This window comes from Eubalaena glacialis, chromosome X, assembly GCF_028564815.1.
Source record: "Eubalaena glacialis isolate mEubGla1 chromosome X, mEubGla1.1.hap2.+ XY, whole genome shotgun sequence".
NCBI classification, from domain to species: domain Eukaryota; kingdom Metazoa; phylum Chordata; class Mammalia; order Artiodactyla; family Balaenidae; genus Eubalaena; species Eubalaena glacialis.
Genome location: NC_083736.1, coordinates 47,851,614 through 47,869,974, shown reverse-complemented (window position 1 = coordinate 47,869,974; position 18,361 = coordinate 47,851,614). Strand labels below are relative to the sequence as shown.

At 41.4% G+C, this 18,361-nt stretch overlaps 1 protein-coding gene across 1 annotated transcript in view; it reads left to right on the top strand.

Annotated features, from left to right (window-relative positions):
* Nucleotides 1-17,993, top strand: part of LOC133081782 (structural maintenance of chromosomes protein 1A-like) — a 184,420-nt gene extending 166,427 nt beyond the window's left edge. Inside the window, exon 3 of the mRNA XM_061178144.1 lies at nucleotides 17,865-17,993. Within this exon, the coding sequence (XP_061034127.1) occupies nucleotides 17,865-17,993 (129 nt within the window). The remainder of the gene's footprint in view (nucleotides 1-17,864) is intronic.
* The last annotated feature ends 368 nt before the right edge of the window (nucleotides 17,994-18,361 follow it).

Below are 18,361 nucleotides of genomic sequence, written 5' to 3'. Positions count from 1 at the left end.
CAAGTAATGTCTACCCCAGGGAAGCAAATGTTTGGGTCCTGTGTCTCCCTGCAGGCACCTGTGTCTCTCCATTTGACTTGTGGCTTCAGTTCTCTGAGGGGTTCATGAAGAGCCATTGATTTGCAGTCTGACCAGTTTTTTTCTTATTAGGGCAAGTGTGGCATCTTTCCAGCTCTCTACATCTCCAAGTTGAAACTGGAAGTTCTTTGGACACTGAAATTTGAATTTCATATAATTTTCACGTCACAAAATATTATTCTTCTTTTGACTTTTTCATCCCTTTAAAAATGTGAAAACGACTATTAGCTCACAGAGCATATAAAAGTAGGCAGCAGGCTGTATTTGACCCACTGGTGGTAGTTTGCCAACCCCTGATCTAAGGGGTTTATGCAGTTTATGGATTATCATGTGATATAGAGAAAGGTCTGCTGGGGCTTTTCCAAGAAAGGTTTCCTCACTCTGAGATACACATAGAAAAGACAGTCCAGAGTCTTCCTTTTGATGTTGCATGTTTGTATGTGATACACAGAACTTTAGCAGCCACCTGGCAACTGTGAGGAGACTAGCCTGAAGATTAAAGCCAGGAGGCTGAGGATGGCAGAGCAAAAAGATGAAAAGAATCCAAGTCCTTGATGACACTGTTGAGTAGCTAAATTAACAAACACTGGAGCCATCCTAGTTCAGAACTTATTATATGAGATAATAAAATTTTTCCTATTTTTAATTATCATTTTATTATTGAGTTACATTTTCTGTTAGGAATTCTAACTAAAACAGTCAAAATTCTTTTTTTTTTAATTCATCAAAATAAAGAATTCTGCTCATTGAATTGCACAGCCACATAATGGGAGCAAATATTTGCAAATCATATATCTGATAAAGGACTTGAATCCAGAAGCTAAAACGAGCTCTCAAAACTCAATAATACAAATTGTGAAATTTTTTGTTCTAGTTCTGTGAAAAATGCCAGTAGTAGTTTGATAGAGATTGCATTCAATTTGTAGATTGCTTTCGGTAGTAGAGTCATTTTCACAATGTTGATTCTTCCAATCCAAGAACATGGTATATCTCTCCATCTATTTGTATCATCTTTAATTTCTTTCATCAGTGTCTTATAATTTTCTGCACACAGGTATGGAAACACAGAAGACCCCAAATAGCCAAAGCAATCTTGAGAAAGAAAAACGGAGCTGGAGGAATCAGGCTCCCTGACTTCAGACTATACTACAAAGCTACAGTAATCAATACAGTATGGTACTGGCACAAAAACAGAAATACAGATCAATGGAACAGGATAGAAAGCCCAGAGATAAACCCACGCACATATGGTCACCTTATCTTTGACACAGGAGGCAAGAATATACAATGGAGGAAAGACAGCCTCTTCAATAAGTGGTGCTGGGAAAACTGGACAGCTACATGTAAAAGAATGAAATTAGAACACTCCCTAACACCATACACAAAAATAAACTCAAAATGGATTAAAGACCTAAATGTAAGGCCAGACACCAAAAAACTCTTAGAGGAAAACATAGGCAGAACACTCTATGACATAAATCACAGCAAGATTCTTTTTGACCCACCTCCTAGAGAAATGGAAATAAAAACAAAAATAAACAAATGGGACCTAATGAAACTTAAAAGCTTTTGCACAGCAAAGGAAACCATAAACAAGATGAAAAGACAACCCTCAGAATGGGAGAAAATATTTACAAATGAAGCAACTGACAAAGGATTAATCTCCAAAACATACAAGCAACTCATGCAGCTCAATATCAAAAAAACAAAAAACCCAATCCAAAAATGGGCAGAAGACCTAAATAGACATTTCTCCAAAGAAGATATACAGATTGCCAACAAACACATGAAAAGATGCTCAACATCATTAATCATTAGAGAAATGCAAATCAAAACTACAATGAGATATCATCTCACACCAGTCAGAATGGCCATCATCAAAAAATCTACAAAGAATAAATGCTGGAGAGGGTGTGGAGAAAAGGGAACCCTCTTGCATTGTTGGTGGGAATGTAAATTGATACAGCCACTATGGAGAACAGTATGGAGGTTCCTTAAAACACTAAAAATAGAACTACCATACGACCCAGCAATCCCACTACTGGGCATATACCCTGAGAAAACCATAATTCAAAAAGAGTCATGTACCAAAATGTTCATTGCAGCTCTATTTGCAATAGCCAGGATATGGAAGCAACCTAAGTGTCCATCAACAGATGAATGGATAAAGAAGATGTGGCACATATATACAATGGAATATTACTCAGCCATAAAAAGGAACGAAACTGAGTTATTTGTAGTGAGGTGGATGGAGTTAGAGTCTGTCATACAGAGTGAAGTAAGTCAGAAAGAGAAAAACAAATACAGTATGCTAACACATATATATGGAATCTAAAAAGAAAAAAGAAAGAAAATGGTGAGAAGAACCTAGGGGCAAGACGGGAATAAAGATGCAGACCTACTAGAGAATGGACTTGAGGATACGGGGAGGGGGAAAGGTAAGCTGGGACAAAGTGAGAGAGTGGCATGGACATATATACACTACCAAATGTAAAATAGATAGCTAGTGGGAAGCAGCCACATAGCACAGGGAGATCAGCTCGGTGGTTTGTGACCACCTAGAGGGGTGGGATAGGGAGGGTGGGAGGGAGGAGATGCAAGAGGGAAGAGTATGGGGACATGTATATGTATAACTGATTCACTTTGTTATAAAGCAGAAACTGACACACCATTGTAAAGCAATTATACTCTAATAAAGATGTTAAAAACAAAAAACAAAAAACTCCCATCAAGGAGGAGCACAATTCTCTCATTTTTTTCATAGTAGGAATGCCCTCTGTGTCATTAAAGTTGCAGCATATTTGTTCCTCATGATTAGGTTATATTTATTTTTCTGTTAATTGATCAGTGTGAAGCATCCATAAGTCAAATATGACTACTGTAATCTAAAAAACAAAACAAAAACTCAGTAATAATAATAAAAAATTTAAGGGACTTCCTTGGTGGTGCAGTGGTTAAGAATCCACCTGCCAATGCAGGGGGCACAGGTTCAAGCCCTGGTCCCAGAAGATCCCACATGCCGTGGAGCAACTAACCCCATGCACCACAACTACTGAGCCTGCACTCTAGAGCCCCTGAACCACAACTACTGAAGCCCACGCACCCTAGGGCCCGTGTGTGGCAACTACGGAGGCTGCGTGCTGCAACTACTGAAGCCCGCGCACCTAGAGCCTGTGCTCCGTAACAAGAGAAGCCACCACAGTGAGAAGCCCGTGCACCGCAACGAAGAGCAGCCCCGCTCGCCACAACTAGAGAAAGCCCACATGCTGCAATGAAGACCCAATGCAGCCAAAAAAATTTAAAAATTAAAAAAGAAAAATTTAAATTAAAAACAGGCAAAATATTTGACCACTCTACCACAGAAGATATATGGATGGCAATAAGCACATAAAAAAGGCGCTCAACACCTTTAGTCATTAGGGAAATGAAAATTAAAGCCACAGTGAGATACTACTACTACCATATAGAATGGCTAAAATTAAAAAAAACTAACCAACCCAATTGTTGGAGTATGTGGAGTAATTGGAACTTTTACACAGTTCTAGCGGAATATAAAACGGTCCAGCCACTGTGGAAAACCGTTTAGCAGTTTCGTAAAAGTTAGCTATACATCTGCCATATGCTTCAACCATTCTTCTCCTAGGAATTTATCCAAGGGAAATGAAAGTATATTTTCACACAAAAAGACTTGTACAAGAATGTTTATAGCCACTTTATTTTTAAGTCTCCAACTGGAAACAATCCAAAGGTCCATCAACAGGTGAACTGGATTAAAAAATTGTGGTACATCCATACAATGGAATTCTACTCAGCAATAAAAATGCGTGAACTACAATACCACAACACAGATGAATCTCAAACTAAAGTGTGCTGAGTAAAAGAAGCCAGACAAAAATGAGAACATACTGCATGACTCCATTTATATAAAGGTCTAGAACTTACAGCTAATCTATAGTGACAGAAAGCAGAGCAGTGGTCGCCTGGGGGGGCAGGGGAGCAAGGGTAGGTGAGAGGAATTACAAAGGGGCATAGGGAAATTTGGGGTGGTGATGGATATATTCATTATATTGATTGTGGTGATGATTTCATATATGTGTGTGTATATATATATATATATATACACATACATATATATGTCAAAACTTATCACAATTAATTGTGCACTCTATGTGTAATTTATTACATATCAATTAAATCTCAATAAAAATATTAAAATATAAATCTTTGTTTGCTTACACAAGTTCATATGGGTTTTCTATCATTTTTAACTAAAATTTTTAACTGACACAATTGTCATAGTTAGGCAAACTATGTCTAAATGATACATTTAACCAACCTCTAATATACCCAGTTGCACAATGGTGGAAGGAAAACCAGATAATTGAAATTAAAACTAGCATTTGGAAAAGAGAAAAGGAAACAGCACATAGCAGTCGGCTACCAGTCCAAAATCCAGACTCTACTGGGGTAGCAAAGGTTCCCTTCCTCTGCCAGTAGAATGCATCCCTTGATCAACCAATCTGTCTGCTCCCACCTCTGGGTCTGTCTTGGGAAAATTTCTCCAGTCTGTTGTCCCCCTTGGCCCCATAGAAGAGGGTTATTGGGGAGAATTCCTCTTCTTGGGGCTGTATCACTTTAGTGGACCACTTGTTGTTGGCAGATTCAGTGTTTCTGAAAGTATGATCCCTGATGTGTCTGAATCAGAATCACCTGTTTAAAATGCAGGCTTCTGGGCCTCACCCCTGAACTACTGAATCAGAATAGCTAGGGGCCTAGGAATTTACATTTCACTAAGCATTCTAGGTGATTCTTAGGTATATTGTAGTTAAGAAACATTGGATTAAGCCTTGAATTGTCACTCTCATTTCATACAAAGAAAAGTCCAATTTAGGTTTCAATATTATTTCATCTCATATTGATAATCCCTTCTGAGGCTGTCCTAACCTAATGTTTCTCAAACTAAGGTCCATGGCTTGTGGGGGGTCCAAAAGCATATTCTCAGTTGTCCACATATTCTTCATAAAATATTTTAATTTTGTATTTTTCTTTTGATGATAATCTAATTACAACAATTATGATTCTAGATTTGGATGATTGTCTTATAGTCAAGTCCAGCCAAATAATTTTAATATCCATGTTACCACTGCTTTTGGTACTAAGGTTGATGCTAAAACATATTATTTCAGTTGTCAGGCGTATAACAGTGTCTATGCCCCTCTGTCCCTAGCTAGTGATATATTAATATGCCCCAGTTCTTGTCTCAAAGAGCTCCTCTCTGACACCTGCAGATGTCCAGGGTGACCAGAAAGCACCCCTTCAAGTGCCATGGCTAAGGGTCCTCACACATTGGCTAGGTGATTGTGGTACAAGGTCGTGAGGCACAGACAGGATCTTGTTTCCATTCATGTAATAAGAAGGCAGTGAGAAGGTGAGGTGTGGAGGTACAGGCGGGGCAGCAGTTCACTTACGCAGATGCTCAGGTGGCAAGATGTCAGAGCACAAATAAGGTAATGTTTCCATTCATGGGATGGATACTCTTGAGACTTAGCTCCTGGCCATAGTTCTGGGTTTGGTTCTCTGGTCCAGATCAGTGTTTCTCATGGCAATATCCCTCATCCACTGACCTAGCCCTTCTCAGGCCACTGATCAGCTTTGTAACTACACCCAGTGGCTGGTCTCCATTACCTTAAAAGACAGGTAAATGTTTTTATTTTTTCATGATCTCAGCCTACCCCCAAGAAGGACTCCTTGACACAATATGTGTGTCACGATTTGAGCTCTCATAACCTATTACCCTATGCTCCCAGTGAAAATCTTTATGCCTCCACAAAGAAAGCTCACTCTACATCCCACATCCCTCTCCATGAGAAAATGGAAAACATCATTTTCTAAAACTGGTTCAAAAATTCCTGCATGGTAGTTTCAGGGTTGATTGATTCAGTAATCAAACAACATCATCAAAGGCACAAGGGCTTCCATTCTTTTTTCTCTGCCTTCCTCTACTGACAGCAGATATTTCCTCCTGGTTGTAAGATGGCTGTAGCAGTTCCAGCACTGCATGCAGACATAGCAACATCCTGTTAAAAAAGAGGGGAGTTTCCTCCTATACATCTCCTTTTATTACTGAGGAAAACCATTCCAAAATTCCCCCAGTAGGCTTCCCCTCAGGTCCTAGGACTGGGTCACATTCCCATACCTAAACCAATCACTGGCAAGGAGAATCAGGCCATCAGTGATTGGCATTGACTATTCAAGATTCCACCACCACCTCAACATGGGGCTGGGGTACGACTCATCCCTAAGCACATGACCACTTCAGGACCATACCAGCAAGGAAGAAGAGGGAGAAATGGATGTAGGCAAACAAACAACTGGCCTTATCAGCTTTACCCACCTACATCCAGATTCCCCACATATGGACTGTTTGGTTCAAAGAGTGCTGCACAGGATTCTCCAAGGCTGTAGGTGGGTGGGCAGCTTGATAGGTGGCTGTCTCCATATTCCCACTTGAATTCACCACCCAACTCCCTCACTCTCTGATGGTTAAGGTGCTGTTTCCTTCAATTTATTATAAAGCTGAATCCCTCAAAGGATTTGTTCTTGCCTTCTGTTCTGGGTGTGGAATGATTGTACCCTGTCTACACTGGGGTATGTGGGGGTAGTTTTCCTAACCAGTTCCTTTATGAGCAATAAGTTATTTTGGTAGATCACTTTATCTGGACTTGCCCCACTCTCTGACTACACTTTGTACACAGCAGAGGGACCCAAGTTTCCTTACCACATGCTAGGAAGTTGCTGCTCACAGGGCAGCCCCAAATTTCACAGCAGCACCCAGGCCCCTTATCCTGTAGTTCCCCTTGCTTTTTCCTCTTGTTCACGGTAAGAGGCAGTAGTGGCTAGCTTATCAGCCACTACTGAGCATACTAACGGTAGATGAACAATGAGTGAAGTTCCCTGTAGCCTTGCCTCCCTCACCCATTCCAAATCAGAGATCAGTGAACAGCCAAGTGTATTTTCCAAACACCAAAAAGCAGCAGCAAAACTTATGGCATTAATTCCTCCTGGTGGCATTTCAGATGTGTGCCAAGAATGCCTCATATTGGTTTCACTGCATTTTCTGATCAGGCCTGAGCATCCCAAATATATTTAATAAAATTTAGTTTAACCCCTCTGGTTGTGGGTCTCCCCAGGCACAGTGGGGCTCAGTACTGAACCTCTGCACCCTAGTTAATTGAAGTACTGTTGTCAGCAAATGTCAATCTAGGGGAGAGTTCATTCACTGAGAATTGTAGGGCAGGAACTTACTAAAGTTGTTATGCATAAACCTCTTAGTTTTGGAACCAAATGGCTATAATCAGAACATACTGTGGTGCCTGATTTTGTCCCTAGGTATGTTCAGGTGCATCTCATCAAAGGATCAAAGGCAATGGCTTGCTGAGAAAAGTACTCTAAATTCTCTCCCTCCACCCACCGCCACCACCCACTTGCTCCCAGATCACCCAAGTCATCATGCCACGGTCTCTAGACAAGGAAGTTATATATTCTGAGGATGACACTGATTGCTTCCTCTGCCTTGTACAGGGCACTGAAGCTCCGGATACATCCTCCACCTCCAACGATTAGGCAGTTCTCATTCCCTCCAACCTTACAAGAAAATATTAAGGCCCCAAGGGAAATAGAGCCCTTGTTTCTTTCTTTGATCACTTTCCTCAGCTCAGGGTCAGCCCACTCTGTCTTCCTCTACTCTGCACCCAAATGAGGTAGCAATGACTATTGACTTGGTGCCACGTGACACCAAGCAGCCCCCCAACCGTCAGCCTGTGCTGGATCTTTTGCTACTCTTTCTGGGTGTGCATTTGAACCCACTTCCTCTGGTTAGGGACTTCCCCATCTTACGATTCTTGGAAGGAGGCAGAGCCTGCCTCCCGCTACAGACTTGAAAATGCCACATTTACTCTCCTTTGCAGCTAGGGTGTTGGCACATAACCTAGACCAGTCACCCTAGATTTTCTCAGAGTTAGAGACAAAGAATCAGGGACACAGGCAGAGTCTCTCTCGTGGGCAGCACTAGCATTCACAGAAAGATAAAGCTCTTTGCAGGGCAACAGTGGTGAAAGCTGCAGACTGGAGTGCTCAGAGGTGCTGCAGTGGGCTCCTTACCAGACCAGTTCTGCGGCGTGGTTTGAGTGCTTGTTCCTGTCTGAAACCTGCTTCTCCAGCCCACCTGCTGATTCTGGGAGCTGCCCAATATCCTTTTAATGAATTCTTTTCCTGCTTAAATCATCCAGAGTCAAATTCTGTTGCTTACAGTCAAAGATCTGGACTGATACACAGCTATATCTCCTTCAAGAATTTGTTCTACTTCTGAGAAGCCCCTAAGGGCTTTTTTTGTCCCTAGGGAGAGTTGAAGGGGATTCTTTGTAGATGTCCATTCTGTTATGAATGCTAAAATTAGAAACAGTAAGTCTACCCACCATTGTCCCACAGTATCTCTTTTAGTATCAGTGAGCATATAAGTTCTGAGCAATGTTGGAAAGCCCCTTTTAAAGATATTTTGCCCCAGCAAAAAACTTTACAACGCTTCTTGAAATAATTAGTTTCATGACATCCTTTATATAGTAGACCTGATCTCTGTGAATACATTATTTTGAAATGGGGATTTAAAAAGTGCTTTGGCAGGAACTAAATATTCAAATATAATGAGTTTAATTGATTATGAGTGTTTCTTTTGAGATGATGCAATAACTGCCTGGTATTGAGTCTGCTGCTCCAGAGTGCGCTGGCAGGAAGGCTTTCAAAATTTATCTTGATATATTTGAAATCTGGTAAGCGATTGGTTCTCTCTCTAAGCTCTGGTACAGAATCTAGCCCTAAATGATAAGGTACTAACATTTCCCTAAAACCTGACCAAAATAGGGCCACCCCTTGCTAAAACTTTGAATTCCAGCCATGTGGGTCTATCTGGGAAGGCTATGGGGCCACCCCCTCCCTCGCATGACTACCAGGACTCACCTTTCGTATTTATCTCCACCTGCTGTGCCCACTTCAGGACGATCAAAAGTGGGCTGCACTGTGGTTTGTGCCAAAACTGTCTACAAAGGCTCTAAGCATCTGGGGCTTGGGGGGATGCATACCAAGTATATATGTGCTGGTAAAGGAATTTGGGGGGGTAAAGGAACTGTTCTATACCTTGATTGTGGTGGTGGTTATATGACTCTAGGTTCCGTCTAAACTCATAGAACTGTATACTAATAAGAGTAAATTTTATTACATGTAAATTAAAAATGAATTTAAAAATTTTAAAGAATATGAGTGCTATAATATCCATTTTCGTGAATTATGACTGTGCAGTGGCACAGCATGCAGGCACAAGACCACAGTGGAAGACAGTGTCTCCATCTAATCTGAAAGTACTATGTGGCTATCAGTTCATGCTCAATAGCCACCTCAAACATGAAATTCTAAGACTTGTGAGTGACTGCCCTTTTTAGGGCCAAGAATTCAAATTTGTGAGGAGGGTACTGGGCATGGCTTTTTTTCAGGCTCCTGCGGAAGGCTGAATCTGTTCCCCTTTTGTATTGCTATAGTACTATTTATTCCTAGACCCTAAAAACTGACATCTATGTGCATAATAACAGGCCTGGTAGAATCACTGAATGCCAGGAAAGCAGTTTGCACTGAACAACAGTCCGCAGGGTCCAAATTCCCAGTAATAGGACCAACTTTCCCTAAAAGTTGTATGGAGTGGCTGGATTCCTACCATTCTCTTGCTTTGTTGGTGAAGCCCTGGTTTCATTCATCTCCAGTTGCTGTCCCACACAACTCTTGGTTGACCTCCTATCCTAACAGTTCTCAAACTCTCAACAGTTTAGAATTACCTGACACCCAGGACACCACCCAGACTAATTGGAAAAGAATCTTTGCGGTGGCTTCCCTGGTGGCGCAGTGGTTGAGAATCCGCCTGCCAATGCCAGGGGACACAGGTTCGAGCCCTGGTCTGGGAAGATCACACATGCCGCGGAGCGGCTGGGCCCGTGAGCCATAATTACTGAGCCTGCGCGTCTGGAGCCTGTGCTGCGCAACGAGAGGCCGCGATAGTGAGAGGCCCGCGCACCGCGATGAAGAGTGGCCCCCGCTTGCCACAACTAGAGAAAGCCCTCGCACAGAAACGAAGACCCAACACAGCCATACATAAATAAATAAATAAATAAAAATTAAAAAAAAAAAAGAATCTTTGGGGTGTGGAGCCCAAATAGCAGTATTTTTTAAAAACACCTCAGGTGATGTCTATACTTCCGAAAGGGGGTGAGTTTCTATATCATGGACTGACAGGAACACAGGAAAAAGAATACCACAGACTAAGTGACTTAAACAACAGAAATTTATTTCCTACAGTTCTGAAGCCTGGAAGTCCAAGATCAAGGTATCAGCAGGGTTGGTTTCTCCTGAGGCCTCTCTCTTTGGCTTGCTGCCTCTTCACAGGGTCATCCCTCTGTGCTCACTTGCCTCTGGTATCTTTGTGTGTCCTAATCTCCTCTACTTATAAGGACACTGTCAGATTGGATTAGGGCCCACCCTAACAGCCTCATTTTAATTGAATTTCCTTTTTAAAGGCCCTATTTCCAAATATGGTCACATTCTGAGTTACTGTAGGGCTTCAACATATGAATGGAGGGGGTTACAATTCAACCCATTACAAAGGAGAGGTTCCTCTAAGACTTCTCAACCTTTTTGTTATCTTAACCTCTTGGGTTTAATAGCCAAACCAAAGATTCTTTGGGAGTATGGCTGCCTGCATCAGGGGGAGGAACTAGAGTTCAACAGGGCAGTCCAGGTTTCACCTTCACAAGACCATTCTCCCAGTACTAACCCCTGCTCCTCCTAGGACCAATGTTGGGCACCTCTGCTTTGTCTCCAGAAGACTCTGAAGTGGATCAGAATAGGACATTAATCAAATTAACTCCAAGTTCCCTGCCACATCCTAGGCCGTAAAGTCTATCCCTGTTGTATTTTCCCATCCTAAATTAAGCCCAGCCACATTGTCCAATGTGGTTCACCAGAAGTTACACATTCAGCCAAAATGATAGCATTAAAATGTCCCAAATAATATATAAATGTCCTAGATTTGAACAATGTGAGATCTCTCCTCTTCTGAAATCCTTGGGAAGAAAATAAATTACAAAATTACAAAGAAATTTAAGTCCAAAATCATTTCCTCCCCAATTTCTGTCTCTGCTCACTTTCAGCTAGAAGGATCTCACTCTGAGGTATGAGGAGAGTAGAAGTTCCTTTGGCAACTGCAAACTGGGCTGTCATCCACTGGAATAGGTGAAGTTCATACAGGACCTCCAAAAAAAGAATTAATCCAACTCCAAGATTCACATGTCTAAGAGTTCAAAAAGGACACGTAAGATTTTCCCTGCACCAATGCCGCATGTACAAACTTTAGATGAAAATAATGCAAGGAAGCAATCAGACAAACCCAGTAAGTGGAACACTCTGCAGAACCATTGGCCTGGTATCTTTGGTCAATCAGTATCATTAAAAATGGTGTCTGTGCTAGATTAAAAGAGACTTAAGGGACATAAGGATCAGATGCAATGCATGGTCTGGATTGGGTACTGTTTTGGATGAAGCAGCTATAAGGGACATTTTTAGGTCATTTGGGGAAATATGAATATGATCTGGGTGTTAGATAAGTTGAAAATTTACTAAAATAGGAAAACAGGTTGATGACTGAAAAAAAGCAGGCTATAGAACAGTATGTGTAGTAAGACCTCAGTTTGGTAATAAAATAAAAGCACGTATACACAAACACACACACACACACACACACACACACAGTGTGTGGGGAGAAACTGCAGGTCACGCACTAGGGTCTTACAGTGGTGATTTCTAGGTAGTGGAAATTTTACTTTTTTAATCATTTATTATATTTCTGCTTGTCTATATTGTCTAATTTTCTACAATCCATCTGCACTGCTTCTATATTAATAGAAAGTTATTTAAAAGAAAAAATTCTTAGCCACAAACAAAACTCAGGCCTTGAAGCAGTTATCCCAAGCAGAATTATGTTGCTAGAAACTAGTACATAATAGTGTCCAGACTCACACTGTTGTCAGAAAGCAAGTATATATCCGAGACAGTGATATCTGGAGGAAAGAAGGGTAACCATAGAAAATGTGAGAGAAAGAGGGAATCATCTTGCTTTCAGCCTCAATAGGAGGCAACTTAGAGTGTGTTAGTTGTCTAGGATAGGGTTTACAACCTCTCAATTTAAACTCTACTGGGATTTATCAAGAGATTAACAATGGCACTCAGTTTACCATACAAAGGAGAGTGGAATTCCATGTATGTTTACTGTTTCCTCTCTTGGAGAGTGGCATTTGGGACAATCCTATCTTCTTGAAAAGTTAAGAGATATTCTGGGGTGGAACCCCTAGCCCTCAAGTCATCATTGTTTCTGTTTGAAACCACTTACATCCCTGTTTTGAACCCCAAGCTCCTGGCATCCCAACATTGCCCTGAGGATGGGCTTGGTGTGGTGACCCAGCCTCCACACTCTTGTGAGCAGCTTCCTCCCTCTAAAGTAAAGTAAGCATAGCTCTGAGCCTCGTTCAGAATCTTGCTATAGGAGTTTCCTATTGCTGCCAAAACAAATTACCACAAAATTAGCGGCTTAAAATACACGTGTGGTCTCTTACAGTTCTGGAGGTCAGATGTCCCACACAGGTCTCACTGGCTGATAATCAAGTGTCACCAGGCTTGTGCCTGTCTAGAGGCTCCAGGGCAGAATCTGTTCGTTGCTCATTTGAGCTGTTGACACAATTCAGTTCCTTGCAGTTGTTGGACTGAGGTCCCCATTTTCTTGCTGGCTATAAACTGAGGTTAACTACATTCCTCCTCTTGTGGCCCCTCCTCCACCTTCAAAGTCAGCAACATGGGTCAAGCCCTTCTCATGTCACATCTCTCTATCCCACTCTTCTTCCACTTTTAAAGACTCATGTGATTGTGATTAGACTGGACTCTCTCTGTTGCTGACCCCTGGAGAGCTCCTTTTTTTGTTAGTTTTCAAGTTCAGCTGTCCATTTTTTTTAACTTCAAAAATATTTTATAAAAATGTGGAACAAAAAAATGTGGAACAAATGTTTCAAATTCAAACAAACTAAAAGATATAACAAAATGCAATGCATGAAACTTGACTGGATCCTGGTTTTTAAAAATGCTATGAAAAGACATTTGGGGGACAACTAGGGAAATCTTAATACGGCTTGGATGATATTATTAGATGATATTAAAATTTTATTGTGAGAATATTATTGTTCATTTCCTTAGGTGTGATAAAGGTGTTATATGTCAATTACACCTCAATAAAACTGGGCAGGGGGAAGAAAGAAATTCTGGATCTGGAAAAGCATCCACAGTTCAACAATTCTTATCTACTTTCACCTCCCAGAATTGGATAATTCCAGAAGGAAGTATTCTCCCATTAAAATCAATGTCTATTCCAGGCTTAACTCAATCTATTACTGTCTTGCCTCACTCTCTTGTTATGTGTTTCATCTTCCTTGTTTCTTTCTCTTGGAGTCCTAACCCCATACTTGTTCTGAACTTCTCACAAGGACATGTCGTACCTGCTTCTCCACCCATAATTTTTTTGCCTTGAAACTTGTCTAAAATGCTTGAAGTAAAGGTCTCTATAAATGTATAAAATTTGAATAAATATTTTATATTGCTTCTAATAAAAATAAAACAAAATAAAACGCTTGAAGTATTTTATAATAATATTCTTATCTCCCTTTCATAAATCAGTTCAAGTGTTTTATATCCACTTAATATTATGGTATATAGTATTTTTCTATTGCTGTTGCAACAAATTACCACAAACTTCAAGGCTTAGCAATACAAATTTGTTATCTCACTGTTCTGTAAGTCAGCAGTCTGGATTGGCTCAACTGGTTTCTCTGCTCTGGGTTTCACAAGGCCATAATCAAGATATTGGCCAGCTGGGCTCTTATCAGAGGCTCTGGAATCTGTTTCCAAGTTCATTCAGATTGTTGTTAAAATCTAGTTCTATACTCTGGTAGGCTTGAGAACCATGTTTCCTTGTTGGCTATCATCTGAGGGCAGCCCTAGCTCCTAAAGGCCCCTTTCCAGTCCTCGCACATGGGCCCCTACATCCTACCCTTGGAATCCCTCTGACTTCTGCCATATCTCTCTTGCTGACAGCCAGGGTAGGTTCACTGCTCTTAAAAGGCTCATGTTATTAGATTGGGCCTACCCAAAAAATCAAGGATAATCTTACTATCTTAAAGCCTGTACCCTTATTTACATCTGCAAAGTCCCTTTTGTCATGTAATATATCATATTCACAGGTTCTAGGGATTAGAGTGTGAACATCTTGGGGGGGTGTATTTTGCCTATACTATGTGGGGGTTTTTTCCCAGCTGTTCTAAATATACTGCCTAGGGTCAGCTTTTGGAGAACAGTTTTCTGTGGGAATACCTCCTCATAGCATTGTAGATCAGGACTCTTGCTGGTAGAGTAATTCCAGTGCATTTTTTTCTTCTCTCTCTATCTCTCCTTGGTTTCTTTGGGACCCAGACAATGTCTCTGACTTACTAACAATTAAAATATCTCTGTTTTCTAGTTACATCTTTAAGAACCTTTAGATCTGAGTGTACCTTCTTTTTCCCTTTCATCTTTGTGTAGTTTGTTCTCCAAGATCACATTTTCCTAAGAAAATCTCTCTTTCTCCAGCTTAAATAGTATATCTTCTTAGATCTTTTTCTTTCACTCTGTCACTGATCTTGTTCTGATAGTAAGATCAAAGCTTATTTTTATTTTTTAATGTTTTATTATGGGAAATTTAAAACATACACAAAATTAGAATACTGTAACAAACCCCTATGAATAATAATGAATCACTCAGCTTCAACAATTATCAACACTTTGCCAATTTATTTCTTGTGTTTTTTTTTTTTTTTGTATTTGCTTGTTTAATGTCTAGTACATTCCTTGATAGACTGTTAAATTCCACCAGAGTAGGGACTAAGACTGTCTTGGTCCCTCTCATAATCTCAGCATGTAGTAGGTGCTGACTAGAATGTGTTAAATGGAGGAAAAGTTCTCACCACCTGTACTATAATCTTCTAAGGGTTTCCCTCCCCCAGTAGGGGCTCCTTGCGGGCGAGGACCACATGTGATTCATCGTGTCTGACCCATACCCAGCACATATTTAGGAACCAAAAACAATGTTCTGACTTCAAGAAACTCACAGCCTAGCTGGGAAAGAGATCAGTTATCAATCACAGGGCAGGGCAGTAGCATAGTGGCTATGTTACTTATCCCCTCCGAGCCTCGACTCCCCACCTGTTGACATTACTTCATGGGATCGCTGTGCACCTCAAACGAGCTGATCCACTGAAAGTGCTTAGAACACGACTTGGCACAACAGTGAGCACTCGCTGAATGATAGCTTTTATTACAAGCAGAAAGCTCTGTGGCCGGGAATTCTGAGGGGAGTTCAGGGAAAGTGCTCCGCTGGTGCTAATTTATAACGACAATTACAATCTGAGTGTCAGGATCTGCTGACACTCCTTTGCATCATCTCGTTCTACACATGAAAAAATCGAGGCTTGGCAAAACTGACTCCCGAGCCGACCGCAGAGTCTGATCGGGGCCAGCGGGCTGGGCTGGGGCAAGGGACGGACCGCCATTCAACCCGGGAGGCCTCCGGCCTCAGGCCAGCCCGAAGATCAAACTATAACAATGGCACCCTCCCTGCCTGGGGAAACTTGCCCTTCTCACGCACCTTCCATGCTGGCCGCAGAGATCCCAGGAGAACACTTTGCCAATTTAAATTCATCTATTCATACATTTTCTGGAATATTAAGCTAATCTCAAACATCATGTCATATCACTCACAAATAAATTAGTATGAAGCATTATTTTGAAAGAAATCCAGTACCTCCTTGATTTTGTGAGCAAACTGTATTCCTAGAGAAGGTGGTCTTTAAAGTTTTTTGCTTAGCCTTTGGAATTTTAATAATTTTAAGACATGTTTCTCCACCTCAATACAAGAAGATGCTATATCCTATATATGGTAAGGACTCCCATTTCTCTATCTGTACCTTGATAAAAAATCACCTGCTTTCCTAGGTTAATCCCATAGTCTGGGTCTTTAAAATCCAAAGCCATGGTCGTGGCTCATGTCATTAGTAAATTCAGAGCCAACCTGAGACCATGTGGAGGTGGTGTATGTTTGGTGGGGTAAGTCTAGAAGTCTGTGGATGTGCCACAAAAATTCAAGAAGGCAGCTCCTCCAGAGTTTTTCCTTGCCTCTGGGACAGGATGCAATTCAAATCAAGATAGAGAAACAGCACTGATGGAATGCCACCTACTGAATGTAAAGATATAATCTCACTCCTTAGTACTCACCTGGATCTTAGCTACTTTTGCAATTAAAAGCCCCAGCCTATGGTCCCGGCTAAGAAATAGGAAAAGGGGAGCAAAAATTTTTCAGCCCTCTGATGCTGTTTTGAAGCTGCTTTGAGGTGAACCTTAAGAGGTACCAATATATTATTTTCCTGATACCCTAATCCCTGTCTCTGCCACAAAAGCATGCACAGTCTGTCCTTGCTAGGGTTCACTTGGGCCCACCTGCTTTTAGATACCAGCCACAGTTGTAAGGTCAAAAACCTATGAGGCCTGTGCTTTCTAAAGCTGCTGTCTATTAGAAGCAGTTGTGTGCCTGCAGACGCCAATCATAATATAAACATCTGCAAACTCCCAAAGTCAATGATGTGCATGGCCAGTGCTTTCTAAGGCCTACCCTTATGAAAAAAAAAAAAGCAGCTGCAACACATGTGCATGCCAGCCACCACACTCCCGCAAGGAGAACTGCCTCCCTCAAATGTTACTCTAGATCTCAAAGGCCAGACACTGTATCCATTTCCAAAGTTTCTTGACCCGACCCATGGGATCTCTCTAAAGGTCCTATAATCAGCCCAATCTCTCCCTTTGAATTCCAAAGTAATTGAGAGATATATACAGGAGTCAAAGAAGGATAGGAATATTGAGATTTACTGTTGACAAGACTGGTTTGGAGAATAAGTCTATGGCCTGCAGTCTGAATCAGGTTTTCAACTTTTTCATCCTAAGCCTAGACTTTTGCACCTTTCTGAGGGAATAGGTCGGTCTGTAGCAGACCCTCACCCTGCTGAGCTCACCCTAGTGGGGCTGATTACACAGAGGGGCAGAGAGGAGGACACAAGCATGCTATGAACAAGGGAGCTCTGAAAAATAGAGAGCAGGATGCTCAACAACCCTCGATGACATTTTGGAATCTCACCCAGCAGTCACTGTGGGGAGGAGGTGAGTGAAGGCGGGAGTAGTGCAGGGGGTGCTGAGAAGCTCTCTTCCTAATACTTCTGAAAGGGCAAAAGTTTCTAGTTCAGGTACAGATGGGAATACTAGAAAGGGAAATATTACGTCATTAATAAATATGGTCAAAGGAGAAGCACCAAGAGAAGGGCTCCCTCCCCAAGAGGGCAGGGCTTTCTCCAGTGGCTTACATCCTCAGTGCATGACTGGAACAAACTAGAACACAGTGATATGTAGAAATGGGTGCCCCAGTGCCCAGTAGAAACAGTGTAACATACTGCTTTCATCCCATGAACATCTCTTAAGAGTCGTGCCTGATTACTGTGGCCATCTGGGAGAGAGAGAACTTTAAAGTCAATTTAAGCCCAGTTATTGGTGGTGGTTTTTTTCTTTTGCCCCAGATGGCAGAAGACATCAAGTCCAAATGCAAGACAGAGGATAAAAGAGAGCTTAAAACAGAGCTTGCAAGCTGGTATCCTGCTGAACAGACCCAGTCTACAGATGTGTTTGGTTTGGCCTATAAGAATTAAAAAATATATTTTTAAAGTACTTGTCAGCATATAAAAATTGGTAGAGTTCATATAAAAACTCAGATTTTATGGCTTCTCTGGAAAAGTCGGGAGATTCTGGCCACGTGGATGTGCATTTCTGTATGGCAAAATCAGCTGTACAAAGAAGCCATGCTTCTTTTAGGAAGAGGCACAGTCTCCATGTAGGCTTTTGTGTGACCTGCCTAGTCCTCGCCTACATTTGAGCTTGTGATCTCTGATTTAAACTGACCAGCATTAGATATTGTTTGTGATCTGAAAGACATGCAAATCATCCATCTCCATGAGCGTTTAATCATGTCAGAGCGAGTATTTGGCAATGTGGAGAGTGCCAGGGAGGTGTGTGCCAA